Raw genomic sequence first — 19,525 nt, 5'->3', positions numbered from 1 at the left:
ACACAACTTTTCTTTTCTTTTAAATCAAATGTAAGACTTTTCATGTCATTTGAGAAATATATCCTCTATATATTTCCTATCACAGGATAAACACTACATCAGAGAGAGAAAATGATACTTCCTCTGATTGTTCTGTAAAGCTTGACCTATAAACATTATCTCCAAATAGTATCTATTTGTCAAACTCTACTCTGTGGAATAGTCTTGAACATGGCTATATATCTAACATTACAATTTCTAGATTTAGTAAATACTGGCCATTTGTGAATGTCCATTATTCTCATAAATATTTCATTAAATATGTAAAGAAAATGAAGGGATTTTAAATTTCTTCACATAAAGATCACAATATCAGGCTGGTGTTATTTCTGGCCATGAAATGCTATGAAAGCTTAACAGAAAGAACTATAGGTAAAAAAAAGCAACTACAACAAAAATTGGGACAAATTTTACGGAGCTCTTTCTTGCTTACTTCCTTGAGGATATGTGATAATGCAGGCAAAAGGAATGAATAACAAATGTTTGTCTTTCTCACCACTTTCACCACAAAACTGTCCCAGAAATCCTTCAGTGCAACTGAAAATGAGAAGAAAAAAGGTAAAAGAGAAGTTGGTACCACTCTGTTGATACAAAAAAAAAGGAGGAAAAATTATGGGTGATTACGGAACAGAATATTCAAGGTTCGACAAGCCTAAGGGCTATACTAGTGACAAACCTGTCGCTAAGGAGGTAATGCATAATTCTGCAGCACTCCAAATATTCACACCACAGGTCGCAACTGTGGAGCGCTTTACCAAAGAGCTCAACAAATCTTCTACTCTTGTCAAATCTTCCATTTTTCTAGCCTGCAGACATCCAATTATATATCGGGTTTGGAAATAAAGGAGAGGGGGAAGGATCTGCTATGTGCTCTATTAAAGTGATTGACAAAATTTCAAACAATCCATGAGCCAATCTGCACTAATGCACCGGGAGTGACACTAGCACAATTGCTGGATATCGCAAACTAACCGAACTCATATCTGTCTGGAGCACTCTCCAATCACACTATGAGTCAAGCAGTGACACAACAACCTGTGGGGATTTGATAACGTCACACACACAATACATACTTGTGACTACTGCCACCTAGCCCACATACTAGCATATTTTAAGCGTTGGCGAGTAACATGATAGACTTAATTCTCTCTCCTCACAAAAAAAAAAAAAAAAACCCAAGATGCGTCATTTCATTCCAAATTAAGCCTCCGTCGGTTTTGATTCTTTGTACCTACTTGTATCTTACTTGTCATAAATACTTTAATATCTTAATATTCACATTAAATTTCATGCATTATTATAAACTAGAGACTGCTACAATGACGATTAGCCAATTTGAAATTTTCTCACTTTGATTCTGTAAAAAATGAGCCATATTTGTATCCTATTGTATCATTGTTTACATGTCTTGCCATACATCCAACAAGATTTGACCTTATATTTTTTTAAACCTTTATGATACAATGTGTACTTCCCAAATCATAGGGAGTAATCAAGCCTAGCATTTGTATCACTCCCTTCTAAATCATAAATTTGATCATCAATCATGTTAGAACTGATAATGATGATACTGATGATGATGATGATGATGATGATGATGACAATAATATTAACTCGTCGAGGACGAGTCCCGAGTATACTCGGGGAAAAGTCTATGGGAAATGCGTGTTGTAGCAAAATCAGCCCGTCCTCGACGGGTTAATAGTAAAAGTAGAAATGCTAATAATAATAACCATGGAATAGCAACTTTTCTGCGTGATTCAAGGTAAGCTGTGACGATGATGGCATTGGCAACGACAATGAAAATAGTAATAGCAGTAGTCATAAAAATGATACTAAGAATAATAAAGGAGCAATCATAATCATAGTTATGACAATAAAATCATACTGGTAGCAATGAAAATGTCTTTATAGCAAAGGTAAAAGAGGAACAATAATCATCATATTAGTAACTGTTTGTGCTTGCAGATTAGCATCGATAATAATGATAAAGATGATGGTACTACAAACAATGACTAGAAAAGGACATTAGTGTGTCTAGAGATGCAGGGAGTGACTTCCTACGACCCATATAGCTCTAGTGGCATTGAATTTCTCTCCCCCTTCCCCCCCCCCCCCAAAAAAAAATCATCTCAACGCTAGTGCTGCGTCTGCTCTGCCAGCTCGCAGAGTCTACCTAGCCTGCTAAATCATTCAGAGAGTGTCTTCTGATCTGGGATGGGGTGTCTCTGGGATGGGGTGGGGCCAAGACAACCACTTCCCTTTGACGATGGACTCTCGGTGATTTAAATGCCAATCTTTGCATCCACGTAGATGGGGAGAGTGCGAGCGTGGAGAGAGGAGAAAGTGACGACTTGGGGTATAGAAGGGAGAGAGAGAGAGAGAACGAGCGAGAGAAGAGGAGAGAGAGTGGAAAGGGATGGAGAGATAGAAGAAAGAGGATGAGGTGGGGTAGACAGAGACAGTGAGAGAAAGAGGGGGAGGAATGGAGGGAGAGTAAGCCTCGCTCTATTATTATTCTCATGTATCGAATGCGATGGTGAGGAAGCCTCTGAGTTTATCATCCCAATATGAACATAGATTGCATCAATTTAGCAATAAGTGTGTCCATGGTCACATTGAACCCATCTTGTGTCTTCGGCAGAGGTATGAGACGAGACAAGACAGGCATACACTGGATAGTTTAGCGCCGTCCGTCTGTCTGTCTCTCTTTTGACTTTGACACACCACACACGTCGCTCTCAAATATGGCACAACAGATTGCTTGTAGACATGCATTTCCTCCGCTCCTGAATCACACACGTTTTCAGCCAGCACGGTTCAGCTCCACGCTTTCTTGCCTGTATGAAGTTACGTGATGGGGAGAGCATGACGAAAACCAACTGATGGTCATTTTATGTCTTCCCTGCAAAACACAGCGCGTTTTTAAGTCTATTATCAGAGCAGACTAAGGTCAACTGCACTGAAGAATAGGGAGAAACGGAAAAGGAAAAATTCCTTTCATCTCTCATCCTTCCTGGCAGTATCTAGAGCCAAGATGAGCAAGGAAAACAGCAAACCAACGAGTAAGACTTTGTCAGCAAGCTTTCAGTAGTCTTGCCCACTTGACTTTCATTTCCTCATCCAGATCATGGCTGACCTTTACTATTTTCTTACCATCTGTTTTACTGTTTCACAGCTTGATGGGAGAAATTGGTTGTAACTTTGTGGCAGGGCTGTTGAAGTTATTTTGTCTGTTTAGAAGAGGTTACAGCTGCGCAAGTTCATTGCAGTTCCAGCCTTTGTATGAGATGTTCCTGGATTATATTGATATACTACTACACACTTTATCTTTACATGACTGTATGCAAACAAATTCTTATTCCTCTTATTGTATAAACATCTCATTATATGGTTACTGTCTTGTGACAAAAGTTATTCCTTTAAGAGAAAAGAGAAAAAACATCATCAAATACTGAAATTGAGTTTTGTTTGTTTGTTTGTTTGTTTGTTTGTTTGTTTGTTTGTTTGCTTGCTTGTTTGTTTGTTTGTTGTTGGTTTTTTTGTTGTTGTTGTTTTTTTTTTTTTGGGGGGGGGGAGGGGGTATACCAACTATGCATTTTGAAAAGTGTTGTATCTGGCAGCATAGATTTAAATCCATACTGAGGAATGGGGAGATATACCTGACACCTATGTAGCCTAGGAATACTGAAAATAAAATTGACAACATGTTCAGACCACAATGAAAGAGGAAGATAATGACAAGTGACTCTGCCATCAAATGACAAGGTCAATCATTTTGAAGTCTCCATAGGTGACAAGTGATACACACAATTCAAACAGTCACTGCCTTTCCAATGTTGACCAAAGTTCTTTCTCCTCGATTTGCCACTTTAGTTGAAGCTACAGTACATGTAAGTCCCCCCACCATTGATTGTCATTGAAGGGTCTGTGAGTGAGGCTAGCTAAGTGAGTGCTGGTAAAGCATGCCTGATCTACCCCCAGCAACGATCGTCTCCCTTAATCACAGGTGCATTAATAATGCAAAGCTTCTGCAGCAAAGGCATGAACAGCAGCTCTTTTTCTTTTCCTATTTCAAATAATCTACCTCCGTGGACGGTCGTAGCAATGACAGTTTACGGTATACCAGCAGAAACTGTAGTCACCTAACCAACATCAATAATTTAATCATTTACATAAAACTCGAAATTTTGCAATGAGGATATGACATTACTTGCATACATAACACCAAACTTTAAAGCTATTATGTTTTTACCTTCTAAAAAGTCACATGAAAGAGTCTTTGTAATAATACTTTATGAATTATATTGACAATTAATTAATCCTAATGTTGATTTAATGTGGTCTCATTAACACATTTTTGACATAATGTACTCAATTGGAATGCAATTTACATATACCCAAATATTACAAATTCTTTAAATTTCTAAATCTTTACTCACTTGTTATTATGTCTCCTACAGTACCTAATGGGGAGGCAAGCTTGTGTTCCAAATGATTGGCATGTAATGCATCATCTACCACAAAATTTCCTTGTATGCAGTATGGTCTACAATTCATTTTGACTTTGCTGATCATGGAACATAAGGTTTTTCTGTGTTGAGATGTGACAGTCTATGTGTAAACACACGACATATTCACCAGACATGATAGTGGAGTGCAACATCAGAATGTTGAGCTTGTTCCTATGTGTTTAGTTCCAGTGGGTAGCTCAGAAATTACTGTAGCTATTCGTGTACTTTCATGCGAGAAATAATGCTCTATACAGAGATGGATAAGGATATGAGGCAATTAAGAACAAGTACCCAATAAAAAAAAATAAAAAAAAAAAAAAACTCTGTTGAGAGCAGAATCTAGTTACAAGAAGTCCACACTGTGTGTGTTTGTCTATGTTTGTCTGTGTGTTTATGTCTAGCCATGTGCATACGTATGTGTCTTTTTGTCTGTTTGCAGTTTGCATTTGACGACATGGTACAATCAACGAATTAGTGACAAGGGAGTCTTTGATATTCCACTGTAAAAAAAAAAATGTAAATTCAAACAACAGAGGGAGTGAGAGATATATAATAAGAAATATGTACAAAGACACACAGAAAGAGAAAGAGACAGAGATAGGCACTCATGAATCAAATGAGATACATCTGCTGAGTGTATAAGAAAAAAAATCAGAAGTCTTTTTCATGTTTCAAAAAAAAAGAAGAAGACATCTTTTGGAAAATTCCCGACAGATGACAGCACCCAAACAAGGAGCATCAATGCTCATGACAACACTGAAGTCAGAATACAGTCTGTTCCCATGTTTGATGAGCCCTGAAGACAAAGCCATCTGATTACATTCACAGATGACACTTATTTGCCGGCCTATGACTACGTCAACACTCCGACACTGATTAAAGAAGGCCATTATGTCTCCATTGACGATCAAGGTCAAGCCTTCTGGGTGTACATCAACATTCTGTTTTGGCTGAAATCACAGACTAGTCTATTCTCAAGGCCTCATGCTGTTGTTAGCACTGACTGACATGAGTGGAGAGCTTTAGAACCAAAGTTTAGCACATCAGTGCAAAGGCCTTCTTTGAGATCCACGACTGTGATTATTATTATCATTCATGATTACGAGAAAGCCTAATACTAGAAGAACTCAAACTCACTGATTTTGTTATTGACTAATTCAGTTAGTCATTTTGTCTACTGAAATTGCTCGATACACCTATCAGCCATCAGCATAAAATGGGTGTGCTTGGGCTTCTTTATGGATGGCACTTTGCTGACTAGTTCCGATTTTTGCTACCCAACACTGGTAGCGAAATTCACTGGGGCCTATCCTTCAAGTGCATAAATTATAAAATTTGGACTGATCTCTTGCTGGGTCTTGGCTCTCTATGCTGGCTTGACTAGTCCTGTCTAATGACCAACTGCTTGCTCCTACTGCAATCACTACAATGGGGGGGGGGGGGGGTCTTTGACAAAGACTAATCACAAAGTGGAATAGGAAACCACAAGACCTGTTTTTCATTCAACATTTCTCCAGACATATTTGTGGTGGGGAAATCATGTCAATCACTCTACCATGCTATTCACAAGTTTCACACAACTCAGTCATTTTGCTGTGACTACATTTCTTCTTCCTAAATACATGGAATCATATCCATCTTTCTAAAATATGAGCACTAGTGACTTCAAACAATAGACAAAGTCCTGAGGATGTTGAATTACTAACATATTTCCACTTTATACACATATTTTTTGGAAGTCCAAAGACAATTGTGTAACCTACTTATTCATTTTATCATCATCACAGGCCTGGCATGTACCATGTTGTACATTGTTCACCCTACATGAGCAATATTTTTACATAAAAATAGAACACACATACTGAGACTTTTACAAAATATCAATTTAATGTAGTCTTTTAAGTTCCTGGTAGAGAGTACACAGAATTAAAAGCAAAATTTCATGGCAGCATCACTCTTTTTTGAAAATGCATGTGGATATTTGCTGCATGTACACATCTACGTGATAAAGAAAGGGGAGAGGTTTTGGTCGTGCTCTCTTTTGACCGACCGAGGTAGCCCTGGTATGATGACCACATAATCTTCAAATAGATATCCCGACAGACACCTGAACATGAGTCTTCTCTGTCCTGCATATAATATAACATTCTCTGACTCATGATTCACCTGGGACGACTGTTAAGGGTTCAATTCACAAAGAGGTTTCTAGGCTCTGCATCACTTGGCCTGCTTCACTACATGTTCCCCCTGCCTGTATGATGTAGGCTCTTTCTAATGCGTGGGTTGTGACTCTTGGGCTCACAGACCTGGATTTGAAATCCTACACACAGGAATGAGGGGAGGACTTGCAAAGGTGTCATCATTAAACCCCTCAAGAATTGTTGAAATATAGCACACCATCCGACATTCAAGTGAGACTAAAGTAGAGTTAGAAAAAACCTTCATCTATTTTGGGCATTTTATTTTGGCAAAGGCAGCATGTACATAGGTATGCCAGTGTATGTGAGCTGGGTACAGCAACATTAGCATTTCCTTTTAGTTTGTGTGCAACTAGTCATCCCATGGACCTCTCATGACCTACGATCTGTTTATCTCCCTAAAAAAAGGAGTGGAAAATGTCATCATTATTCTATATCTAAGAACCGTAAAGAGTCATGAAATATTTCAAGGATAATCAGAGATAGGTTCCCATTTGGAAAGGATGCTATAAATCATAACAAACTCTGGTGCCCATGAATCTATACAACATTCAAAAATGTCCTCAATCCCTTTGTAATAATGCTGATGTTAGTGAAAGTTCACTTTCACAGTGGTCATCATGTCAAGTGACAAAAGTGAAATATTTGGCAATAGTAGACCCCGTTTACAGTGCGGGGCTGGGCCGAGCAGCGGCCGAGCCGCGGCCGAGCCCCGCAATTTTGTCCGTTTACACTGCCGGGCTCGGCTGCGCTTTTAATTCAAACCTTTCAATATTTTGTCGTAGTGGCGCTCTGCTTGTAAATGCAATTTGGTATAGTCTGGTTTTCAGACCCTTTGCCAACTGGATTCCGTGGCGACGAAGTCGCCGTTCGGGCAAAGGCCTTTGCCGAAGGAAAAATCCTTTGCAGGACAAAACCACCTTAAACTATACTAGTTTCAATGTTGAGGGGGTTAATATCCTGAATAACGAAATAGTACGGGCAGAGGGTTTGAAAGCCAGACTAAAATTGGCCGCGCATTTGGCCCAGTTTGCGTTTACACTGAGAAAAGGCCAGGCTTGGCCGCAGTTTGGCCGCGACTCGGCCGCGGCCGAGACCACCTCCAGAGTGTGGCCAAATGCAAGGCCAATTTTGGCCCCCCGTTTGGCCTTTTGCGCGTTTACACTGAAATGAAGGCGGGCTCGGCCGAGCCTCGCACTGTAAACAGGGTCTATGAATCTCATTCAAATTGCTGTTAGATAGACAACCCCCAGCCCCCCCCCCCCCCCCCCAAAAAAAAAAAAACTTACATGAATGTCTGTGTGTACTTACGTGCAGCTGCCATCAATGTGCGAGCATTTGGCTCCGTTCTGACACTGACACGTCTGCCCACAGTTGATGCCATAAGTACCTACGGGGCACTGGAGCTCACAACGGTCCCCTTTGAAGCCCTCTGGACACAGGCAGGTACCGTTCGACGGGTCACACCTGGCCCCGTTAAAGCACATGCAACGCTGCCGGCAGCCCTGGCCAAAACGACCTGATGGGCAGGGCACAGCACATACCTCCCCCTATATGTGGGAAGGGAAGTTTAGAAAATTAATCTTATATATGTAAAATATCTTTTGAAAGCAAGCTTCATGCAGTCATCTTTCCAGCAAGATAAGATTATGAATTCAGTCAAACTGGTTGAACTAGGCAGTTGACATAGTTTTTGGCCGGAAAAAAAAAAAAAAAAAAATCAAATGTGATGGTAAAACGAACTTTTATCACCTTGTGTATTGAAATAGGAAAAGAAAAGTTATAGTAGGAAATGACCATTTCTATCAAGTATGGTGATAATGTCTGGACAACACTGTCAATGAAATACAAAATGGGATGATTTGAAAATTCATTTTCTGGCTATCTCTGCTGCCTTGCGTATCTAGCGGCTACTCTGTCATTAATTAAGACTGATGTCCACTCACCTTCCATCCCGGTTTACAGGTACACTCTCCGGTTGCTGGGTCACACACCCCGTTGTTCTGACACTGACAGGCGCTAGCACAATTAGCTCCATGAGTTCCCTCTGGACACTGGTCATGACACCTGGTAAACAGGGAAGGAAAGATTCACAATGGGCCTGTTCTCTTTGCCAAATATTGCACCATTAAAAAACTGCACAATTTGAGCTATTCATTCTTGCTACAATGAATTTGTGGCGCTGAAGAATTACAAAAATGAATTTGTGGCGCTGAAGAATTACAGTAGGTTTTTGCCACCACAATGGGTATGCAAGATTGTTACTGCCATCTGCTGCAAGCAACTATACGTGTATGGCTGTGACGTGATAATATTCAGAGCTGCTAGCTGCACATTTTGTGTCACTGCAGGGTGGAATCCAAACACCTAGTGGATATCACATGAAAAATATCATGTCATTTCTATGGTGAGATTTCTCATTACAAATCATCACAACATTTGTTCGACGTTAGGAAAATTGCATGCCTGTCTCTGATTTTCCCCATAACGTTTTGGGTTGTTTTGGCACTGTTGCCTTGCAATTTCCACTGAAGCATGGCAAGTTTGCTATCGTCTCTAATGACTTCTCACCACCAATATGACTGGCCCTGAGAATGAATATTTTCATCCTTTCAGGACCTAGCTCTTCAGCTACCATAACTATTACACACAATAATCTACCCTTGACTTCAGTGGGGTTAAAAGGAACACCTGGAAGATAATCAGAACTGTCATACTGCACAGCACAAGGTTTAGAAGGAGGTGAGTCTAAAGTATTACTGATACAAATCCCATGTGATAGATGGATTGCAATGGAGAATACAGATGAACAACTGATTAATATGAATACCATACATCAATGTGATTGCAGAAAGTATTCCCCAGCTATGAAACACATTATATGTTTGAAATATTCAAATTCTATTCATGTCCTGTTTGTAGCATTATCGATATCTGCTGTACAGTATATATGCTCACATTCATTGAAGAGTTGAGTGTGTCACAAAACATGTGTTGCAAATCTGAAGATACGCTGAACCCACAGAAGAGACAAAATTTCAAACTGCTCATGAAATTGATGCAACATACAGTGTGAATCAATCTACCAAGGATCACAGGGTACAATGCGTCAGAAGTGGAGCAAAAGATGAAAAAGCAAAGCTCTTTACAAATCTAAGACCTCTGTGTCAATAGTAAATGGAAGAGTACATATGGTCGCAGCTGAAGATCAGTGATAGAAGTAGCTCAACAATGAAAGAGTCAATATATTGTGTCCCCCTTCAGAAGGGCCAGTAACCATCTTACATCCAAATGCAAAGTTGTGGTGGAAATCAAAATTTACTCTGAGCTAAAAGCAGCCAAGAAAGTATCCTGCTATTTCAGCATACCCTATGAATATTTCCTTATAACAGCAGCAGCTACAAAATATCATGTGCATATTTTCTATCCCTTTAATCAAATTTTCATCAAACAGCTGGCCAGATATAAATAATCACTCCAAACTGAGTAGAGTTCCACCCACAGGAATGATGACATGATCAAACAGCCATGGCAGGTGGTGTCATGCAGATTAAACTTAGGGTGCATCACTGTAACACTCTAGAAGACTGGAACGCTCTCTTGTTATGTCATCCCCAAGCTCTCACCTCCACATACTCACATAAGAAAAAGGTCACCACTCTGACTTGTCTGAAATGCATGTCAGGTTAATAAACATCAGCATGATCATAAAATATTAATCATACTTCCTAAATTGAGCTTGTGATGTATGATACATTTTTTAGTGAAGCATAGACTATGTCTGTAGCTTGATTCAGGATTGCCATCAGTTAGAACTAAAAGCTTGCCTCTTCTCAACTGCCTAAAATGAATGCAAACAAGATGTGGAAATTGCTTGAAAAGTCATGTGATGCAACACACCCTGAGAAAGATCCAAACAAAAGACCTGAAAACTGAGATGCTGTCATAAGAAGCTGGCAAAGGATGCAGCGAGGTCATGACCCCAATATGTAGGGAAAAGGTAGGCCCTATACCAAGATTTAGCTATCAGAATGTGTCAAATTGAACAGAAGTGGACTGATTCAAAATATGTAATCATTGTATTCGTGTCTACCTTCTACAATAATCACACAAGTCGTCCTCATTCCCACTTTATAAACCCACTGCATGCAACATAAATTTCTACTCCAAAGGTTATATGTGTGAAATTTGGGCACATCTGACTCATTGGCACAGAAATTGGTATTTGGACAGAACTGCTCTAACATCAATCAAGACAGGAGACCTCCTGGGATGAGGTAAAGAATGTGATTGAAAACTGTAGATCATTTACAGAGGCTATTGCCTTCCTCATCATTATACCATAACATAATATATCAAAAATGAACCAAGAAAAATTGTTATAAATTGAAGTAATTTCGTTTGACTGATACAGGAAAAGGCAATACGTATGATCAGAAGCAAGATATAAGCAACTTTCAGAGGGTAACTGACCAGCTGATTTTGACTTTATATCACCTCACTGAAAGATCGATGACAGAAACAAGATACTTTTTATCCAATTGTCTTCCTACCCAAGAACTTTAGGTTAAGGTAACTTTCTCGCCTTGGATGCATTAAAGCTGTACAGAGTGTGATACTAATAGTAAAACGAAAGTCTGCATTTCATCCTCTCCCCTTGCCACACCCCCCCCCCCCCCTTTTACCCTTTTAACACAAAGAGCCAGTTAACAATCACATGATGGTGGAAATCCCAGGGTAGGACCAATTTTGGACTTGGGCAGATGATATAATCTGTCAGGATGGCCGGTCTGCTGCACAATGACAGGAAACTTTCATGTCAGAGGAAAAAACAGTTTGGGATTCCCTAACAAAAGCTGGAACATGATCTCAGATTCCCACCCCACCCCCACCCCTCTTTCACCAATGCAATTTCCTCATCTACCTATATACATCTATCTATCTATCTATCTATCTATCTATCTATCTATCTATCTATCTATCTACCTATCTGTCTATCCAGCTTTCTATATATCCATCTACAACCACATAGTTATGTACCTTAATCTATTCATATCTATTCGATCTAACCATCCATATATCTATGTACCTACAATGTATTGTACAGTGTATCTTCCTGCCTATCTGTTTGTCTACTTTGTATTGATCTATCTAATTGGCATGTCTCTGAAAATGTATCAATCAATTTATCGCTATATTGATGCATCTATCAATATGAAAGTCCATGTTGTTTACCTATCTGCGCATCTACATATAAATGTTATCTATCTGCATATTCATCCCGATTATTAATCTATACATCTTGTTTTCAATTTTGATAAATTCATCCTCTCTTTCTCTGCACCTCCCCCCCCCCCCCCCCCCCCCAGCCAACCACCCCCATCTACCTGCATTACATTGCAGGTTGCACTAGGGGAAAAGGATAAATCAGATAAAAGGGAGGATTTGATAAATCACAGCTGACAGCTTTCACATCTCTCGAGACAATAGACCCTGACTGTATAGAGGGGGAATAATCAACCACCATGCAGGGTACTTTCTTATTCTACAGCATGCTTGAAGTTCAAGCTGGTAAATCATTAGGCTCTCACGATTTATTACACACTGCTGGCTCACTTTGTTCTATTCTGTGGTTGCATCAAACACAGCTGAAGAATATCTGGCACAGAGTTGCAGGAAAGGCTCGAAATCTCATCAGCATTCACAGTGTAGACTTACCCTGAGGAGAATTTGCAATATGATTCCGAGACCTTTAAAAGGACACAGGATTCCTTTAAGGATGTGGGCTTAAACTCATTGAGAACGGGCTGATTTTGCTACAACACGCATTTCCCATAGACACATGCCCGAAAATACTCGGGACTCGCCTTCAATGTGTTAACCCTAAAAGGGCCGGGGGGGGGGGGGGGGGGGGGGGGCGGAATCCGCCCCCCCTCGACGTTTCGCGCTATAATTCTGTAACGCGAGAAGGCCTCGTCGCAAGGCTTCTTGACTTTCTTCGCTCAAGTCTCGCGCAACTTTTGAGGCCAAATTTGCAACGTCCGTGCATACTTTTGCGAAGCCACGCCCATTTTCGTAACGGAGTGTCGCCCCAAAACGGGCAAAATTTTGTGATTTTGTGTACATTTCCTATGGAAAACAGCGCTCTGTCATGAAAGTCATAAAAACCTGATTATTTTTACAATTAATCACTTTCATTGATTAATTTTGTGCTAATTATGGTAGAAAAGTGGTCAGTGACAATTTCCAATGAAAAAACAAAGAAAAAACAAAAGTTGAAAAACAAGGAAATACATAAGAAATTCTGAAAACAATAAAATACACAAGAATTGAAATGAGTTTTGGAAGTTTTTGTGATGTACAATTGTTGAATATGCTAAAACAGATTTACAGATCAAAAATTAGACTCTCAATGCTTTTAATTAGGCTAAAATATCACCTTGAGCTTAATTTGCATAATTAATTAATTAAAATTAGAAACTGATTGTTTCAAAAAATCCTATGACACAATCTTGTAGATTATGACGCGGGTCTCACGCATGCAAAATTTCATCGCGATCTCACCTCCGATGGCCGAGATCTCAGGGGGGGGGGGGGGGCGGAATCCCTCCCCCCCCTCCCCCCCCCCCCCTCCCCCCCCGGTCTGAGCATAGCCAAAAAAGCCCGGGCCCTTTAGGGTTAAAGAGTCTTTAGACGGATTAGATAGAAAAGTTATAAATAAAATCTGAAAAAAAAAAATGAAGAAAGTTAGGGAATAATTATGCTTAACATGTTTTGGATAAATGGTGACATCAAACACAAAACACATGCAAATTTAGGCATTAAGAACATGCCATTGACTCACTACAGTAGTGTGTACAAGACACTACCATTCTTTTGAAAAATATCTTATCAATCATAGCCCCCTGACCATTCAAAAAAGCAATTACTGCTAATGCATTTAAACTGTAGAACAATTCAATGTGAAGGATGTGGATATTATCTTTATGAATTAATGTAAAAACAGAAGGTATTTAGTGAAGATTTGTGTCCAAGTGAATGGCAACCTTGTGAGGTCTCAACATGATTTTCTCAGGAATCTTGATTGCACATACATCCCGGTGATTAATATTGATGTTTTTTGGGGAAAAACATGTGAATCTTTAAATTGTTTAACTTTCCTATTTTCTATCCAATTTGAAAGAGTTTTCTGTGTTCTGTTTGAATAATTCTACTTGATTCATTAAAGTCAACATAACATGGAGTGTGTTGTACTCTAAAGATATGATGACTTTGGAGAAAGTCAAAAGTCAAGGACACCACTTTTTTATGCTTCTATTATGAAACTCAACCTAAAACTTACACTCCATTTAACAGCATATTGCAATCACAAAGAAAAAACCTTTTGACTTCTGTAAACTTGCTTGTAGTCACAACTAAAACATACAGTACTTTGGTCTCTTCTTCTCACTGCACAGGCTTTGAATTGATTAACCAGCAATACACCATGAATTAAAAAATGTAATAATCAAACAGTTTCTAACACTAATATTTACCTAAGGGGTAAACTACTTGACAATCATTGGCAGACTCCTGAAATGTGTGTGGGTGGGACTACAATGTACTGGTATGCATTGTACTCTTCACGAGAAGTGAAGTGGATATTTGTGAATCAGTTGTGACTCTATTACAGATGTTGCTTCCATTTAGAGTAGATTTGCCTCAAAACAGCATGAAGACACTCAACATCATTTGCTGGTCTCACTCGGCACTGAACCAGACCTTTTATCTGATAAACATGCTGTACATGTATAGGCTGAAAGATGGCAAAGTTTGTACACAGTTTTTCCATTCATTACTAATAAATAGATTACTCTTCAGCTGGATATATAATAATGCTATAAAAAGCAGTTACTCTATACATATTGTGAAAGAAGCAACGACAGATTGATATTAAGGAGAAGATGAAATATTCAAAAGGCATTTCCATTTCTTATTGGCAAACTACTTGACTCTTTGATCTGTAATTCAAGACACATATAGCTGTCTTGATACTGTATACACCATATATTTCGCAGGCCTAAATTTTCGCGAATTGGGACTTCCTGACAATTTCGCGAATGGTTAAATTCGCGATCGTGGAGTCCTGTACTGAACGGAAAAATCTGCGTACATCACACTGATATCAGCATTAGAGTCAATATTTTCGCATGTTTTTAATTTCACTATTAAATAGCAGCTGACTCGCGAAATTTGCGAAAATAAAAACCTCATGAAATATTCGCAGTATACAGTAGATGCCATTTCAATACAGAATTATGAAATGATCTAATAATCAAATTGCACACTGTTAAAGTCAGAGCCACCATCACAAAACTGCTCAAGTAGAAATGCCAACAAAAGTACTGTTTGGCATCTTCTTTCAGCATCTTTTTTTAACACTTAATTTTGCTGACATTATTAACACTAAACCAATACCTGCAAGAACTCACAGAATGATCACAATGTCTGAACACTCTATAGTTACGCTGGCATCCCAACAGAGCAAAATTTACAAAAATATGCGTCATATAAAAAGTGTAAAATATTGGTTGAGCTCGCACTTTTCTTGAAAGAGCTCATCCGCTCCTGCTTGTATGATGTAATTGATATTGGAAGGTCATCTTGCCTTGACTGAAGTACCTAATCACTTTCCCAGAGTTTTTCCTCATGACTGTCCTTTTCTTTGCCTTTTTTTTTTCAAAAGAAAAGTTTAAAAAAACGCCTCAGTTCCGGGTTTTGTTAGTTGAAAGGAAATAAACACTTCTCTCTTGGGAATCATCTGGAAAATGTATCTACCAGAGTGTGACACTCAAAAGCGCATGAATCACACACAAGACACTACATTTTATGTGGTTACTCACCAAATTCACAAAAACAAAAATGCGGTTTAACAGTACTCCCTTTACTATCATTGAACACGACAAAACATGTATCTATAAAACCTCAGGCTCTTGTAAATTGATCTCACATCCTAGAGGATTGACGTGGATTGCATGTTTAAAAAATCTGCTCCACCCATACAAATTATTGCTCAATGACTGCATATCGATAGATCTGAAGTGATGTCTGGTATAGATTGAAAGTTCATTAAAAGTTCAATGTTTGAATTCAAACATATATAGTTTCTGAAGAATAGGTTGAGTGTTTAAATGTGGAAAGAGGGTAAAATACAATAACATGTGAAAGATGCTGAGGAGTTCCAAGAAGTTATACCTCACAGTCAGAGGTGCAGTCTATTCAAATTCATGATGATACAGCAGTTTCATCTGTTCTAAATCTAAACACTGGATTCTGATGACATATTGCAGATTTGTGAGCAATTAGATTGATTTAAATTGTTCATATCTTTTATGAAATTTGCTTTCCTTGCTGAAATCACAAAAATGTAAAACTATGATATATACTGTACTTGACCTGATAGGTAGTTATTTCACAACATTTAATCAGTATACTAATCGACACACATCACCTTTCAAGCAAAACTGCTGTAGGTCCAGAATACTATACTGGTTGCAAAATAGTTAGATCTGCAATTTGGTGGGTCATCCTTCTCATTATAGCAAGAGGATGAATTTCAAAGCTTTCGATATCTAAACTTCCACGTTCCACTTGTGTGATATTCCTTTTTCTCTTCATAGCTTTCTAGGGCTACACAAATTAAGCACTTTATAAAATTACACCTAATCCTCCGAAAATGTAATGACCCATTTCAGAGTAGTTCCTTGAAATGTGATATTAATTGAGGCATTTTAATTGTAGCTACATCAAAGTGTCTCTGTGTGTTGGGGATGGAAAGGATATAACTTAGCACTTCCTGCTTTTATGGGTACACCTTTGTCAAATTCGGTATTTTGAAAATTCTGTACATTACAGGATTTCAAAGCTGCCAGTCCAAGTCCAATATTCAAGACAGACTTGAAAAGGATTTCCTTTTGTTCATCTCTGGCAATGACTTACAATACCTCACATTAATTCTTTAAGTTATAATATACTGTACACAAATAGTACAAAAGGCAAAGCTCTCCCATGATTTTTCATCCAGTCTTATCACATGCCCTGTCCATGACATGTTTACATTCATGAGTACTGGTAAATGTTAACTTGATGAGTCACTGGATCAATACAATGAACCTTTGAGCCATGAGTCGAGGTTATAATCAATGCCTGCTACTCGTTGTGACGTCGATACAGGTCAGTGTCATCTAGCTCATACAGTCCTTGATTTATCACTTTAATTTGTGAGGTTGCATTATCAAGCAGCATTAACCAAGCACATGAATTCATGGGAGTGGGTTGTATGTCATGCAGTAAATAATCTCCACAATTTGGAAGAATGTATATTTTCTTTGGGGAAGAATGGAGAAAAAGAATAGTTGTCTTGACCAGAAACTTTTACAGGTGTTTATCTTTCTAATATTTGGTTATTTTGAAAGCAAAGATTGCATGGGCTGCATTCAACTTTATTTCACCAAAGAGCAAGCATAAGCATAAAAAATGCAGGCTCAACTCAAGACTACAAAATGTAGATGCAAATAGATAATATTCACAACTGTTTTGTGTGTGTGTGTGTTTTTTTTTTTTCTGGCAGTCTTAAGACTCTATTTGGAAAGTGATTAGAAGTTCACAGACAAGAGATCAATTCCTCTCTATGATTTTTGCCCATCATGATAGTACAAAATGTCAATGGAAATCTATAAAAAAAAAAGAATTTTTATCAAAAGTTAGGTGTCTAATAGTAAAAGCAAAAAGAATTTTTATAAAGAATTAGGTGTTCAATAGTGGTTCATTCCTGGGATAATCACATACCATTATCATCATTCTAACCATTACTGAATGGTGCGACTTCCTGGTGTGCTATTTGTGGTGTTTAATGCATCAAACCGTTTGCTGATGATCACAAATTTGTGTGCTGAAACCCTGCACAGTTCTATCCCACTACCCCCCCCCCCCCTCATTCTCTCTTTCTCTAGGCCTGGACAAGACCTTTTGGATGGCAGGGTGAGAGTATTTTTGGGAATAACTGGGATATTTTAGGAGAGATGAAGTGGTGAGTCAAAGGAAGTCAAAATTCCTGGCATGGTCATCGCCCAGATCTGTCTGGAGGAATATATTGGACTGATCAATCTAATTTGTGTATGTGTGAGTGTGTGTGTGTGTGTGTCTGTCTGTCTGTCTATCTGCATGTCTGTATCTGTCTGTGAATGTCTGTCTGTGAGAGTGTCAGTGTGTCAAAGTGTCTGCATACTGTATGTGTCTGTAACAGTGTAAGCGTGTGGAAGTGTGCATGTTTGTACCAATGTATTACTGACACACAGGGAAATGCACAAAACTTGATACCACTATTAAGTGGCTACCCATTACAGACTTTTCATGTATTGAACATGAAAATACCCACTTCCTCCAAAAAAAAACTAGAAATGTCGCTTTGGCGACTGGTTTGCCTCCGCCATAATGCATGATTTTCCCAAATAGGTCTAGATAGTACATGTGGACACTGTGTGATTACATTTTCACAAAATTGGCAAAATATTGGAATGACAAGTTTGTCACAAATATGTTGAATGTTCACCTTCCTTGACGTAGGTTTAATTGGATGAATAAGAGAGCATGAATCTAGGGATTTAAGGACTTTAACTTGACTTTGAACCATTCATACATTTAGGCATTGAGTAATTTTCAAGGTGCAGGTGTGGAGAAAAAGTGCAATTTCTGAATTGAATAGTAAATTGTTACCATTTTCATCTGGCCCTTGACCCTAAAATTCATGAGATAATTACTTTCAGGTAGAACATGCATAATATGTACTAAGTTTCAAGGTAACTTGAGCCACTTCCGAGATATGGAGGAAAAAGTTAGTTCAGCACTTTCAATTGATCTTTGACCTTTTGACCTTTGAGGCAAAAAGAGAAAAAAAAACTTTCCAGAGAATTTCTATTAGGTTACACACGCATACACCAAGTGTAAAAAAATAACCCTACTGGCATTGCATAAATATGAGGGTAATAGTAAAATTTTGAAGTCTTGCACTTGACCTTTGACCCCTGACCTTTGACCCCATGAACCCTACATTCTCTAGATAACCACTTCCAGTCAGTACATGTATATACTATGTTCCATGAAGATACCTTGAACAATTTTCCAAGGTACAGAGAAAAAAAGAAGTTTTAATATTTCTACTTGACCTTTTGACCTTTGACCTTTGACCTCATGACCCAAACTTTCACCAGAGAATCTTAATTGGGTAATACATGTATACACTAAGTTCCAAGAAAATATCTTCAGGCATTCAATAGATATGGTGGAAATAGTGAAATTTTATGTATTTGACCCCGACCTTTTGACCTTTGACCTTTGACCTCATGAACCAAACTTTCACCAGAGAATCTTAATTGGGTAATACATGTATACACTAAGTTCCAAGAAAATATCTTCAGGCATTCAATAGATATGGCAGAAATAGTGAAATTTTATGTATTTGACCCTGACCTTTTGACCTTTGACCTTATGACCCAAACTTTCACCAGAGAATCTTAATTGGATAATATATGTATACACTAAGTTTCAAGAAAATATCTTAAGGCATTCAATAGATATGGTGGAAATAGTGAAATTTTATGTATTTGACCTTGACCTTTTGACCTTTGACCTTGAGCATGTGCACCCAAAAGTTGATAGGCACAACTTCACCCCCTAATACACATACATGCCAAGTTTCATTAGAATACCTCAACAGGTTTCGATAGTTACCTTGTC

The 19,525-nt window shown here is 38.5% G+C and overlaps 1 protein-coding gene across 1 annotated transcript in view; it reads right to left on the bottom strand.

The window, feature by feature from the left end:
* LOC140238324 (uncharacterized) overlaps positions 1-19,525 on the bottom strand; it is a 72,730-nt gene that overhangs the window by 27,870 nt on the left and 25,335 nt on the right. The window contains exons 9-11 of the mRNA XM_072318258.1: positions 8,698-8,818; positions 8,063-8,301; positions 536-576 (exon numbers count right to left, since the gene is read on the bottom strand). Of these exons, the coding sequence (XP_072174359.1) occupies positions 536-576; positions 8,063-8,301; positions 8,698-8,818 (401 nt within the window). The remainder of the gene's footprint in view (positions 1-535; positions 577-8,062; positions 8,302-8,697; positions 8,819-19,525) is intronic.

Source organism: Diadema setosum, chromosome 14, assembly GCF_964275005.1.
Source record: "Diadema setosum chromosome 14, eeDiaSeto1, whole genome shotgun sequence".
NCBI lineage: Eukaryota > Metazoa > Echinodermata > Echinoidea > Diadematoida > Diadematidae > Diadema > Diadema setosum.
Note: the sequence above shows the minus strand (reverse complement) of the source record. Positions and strands in the feature narration are given on the sequence as shown.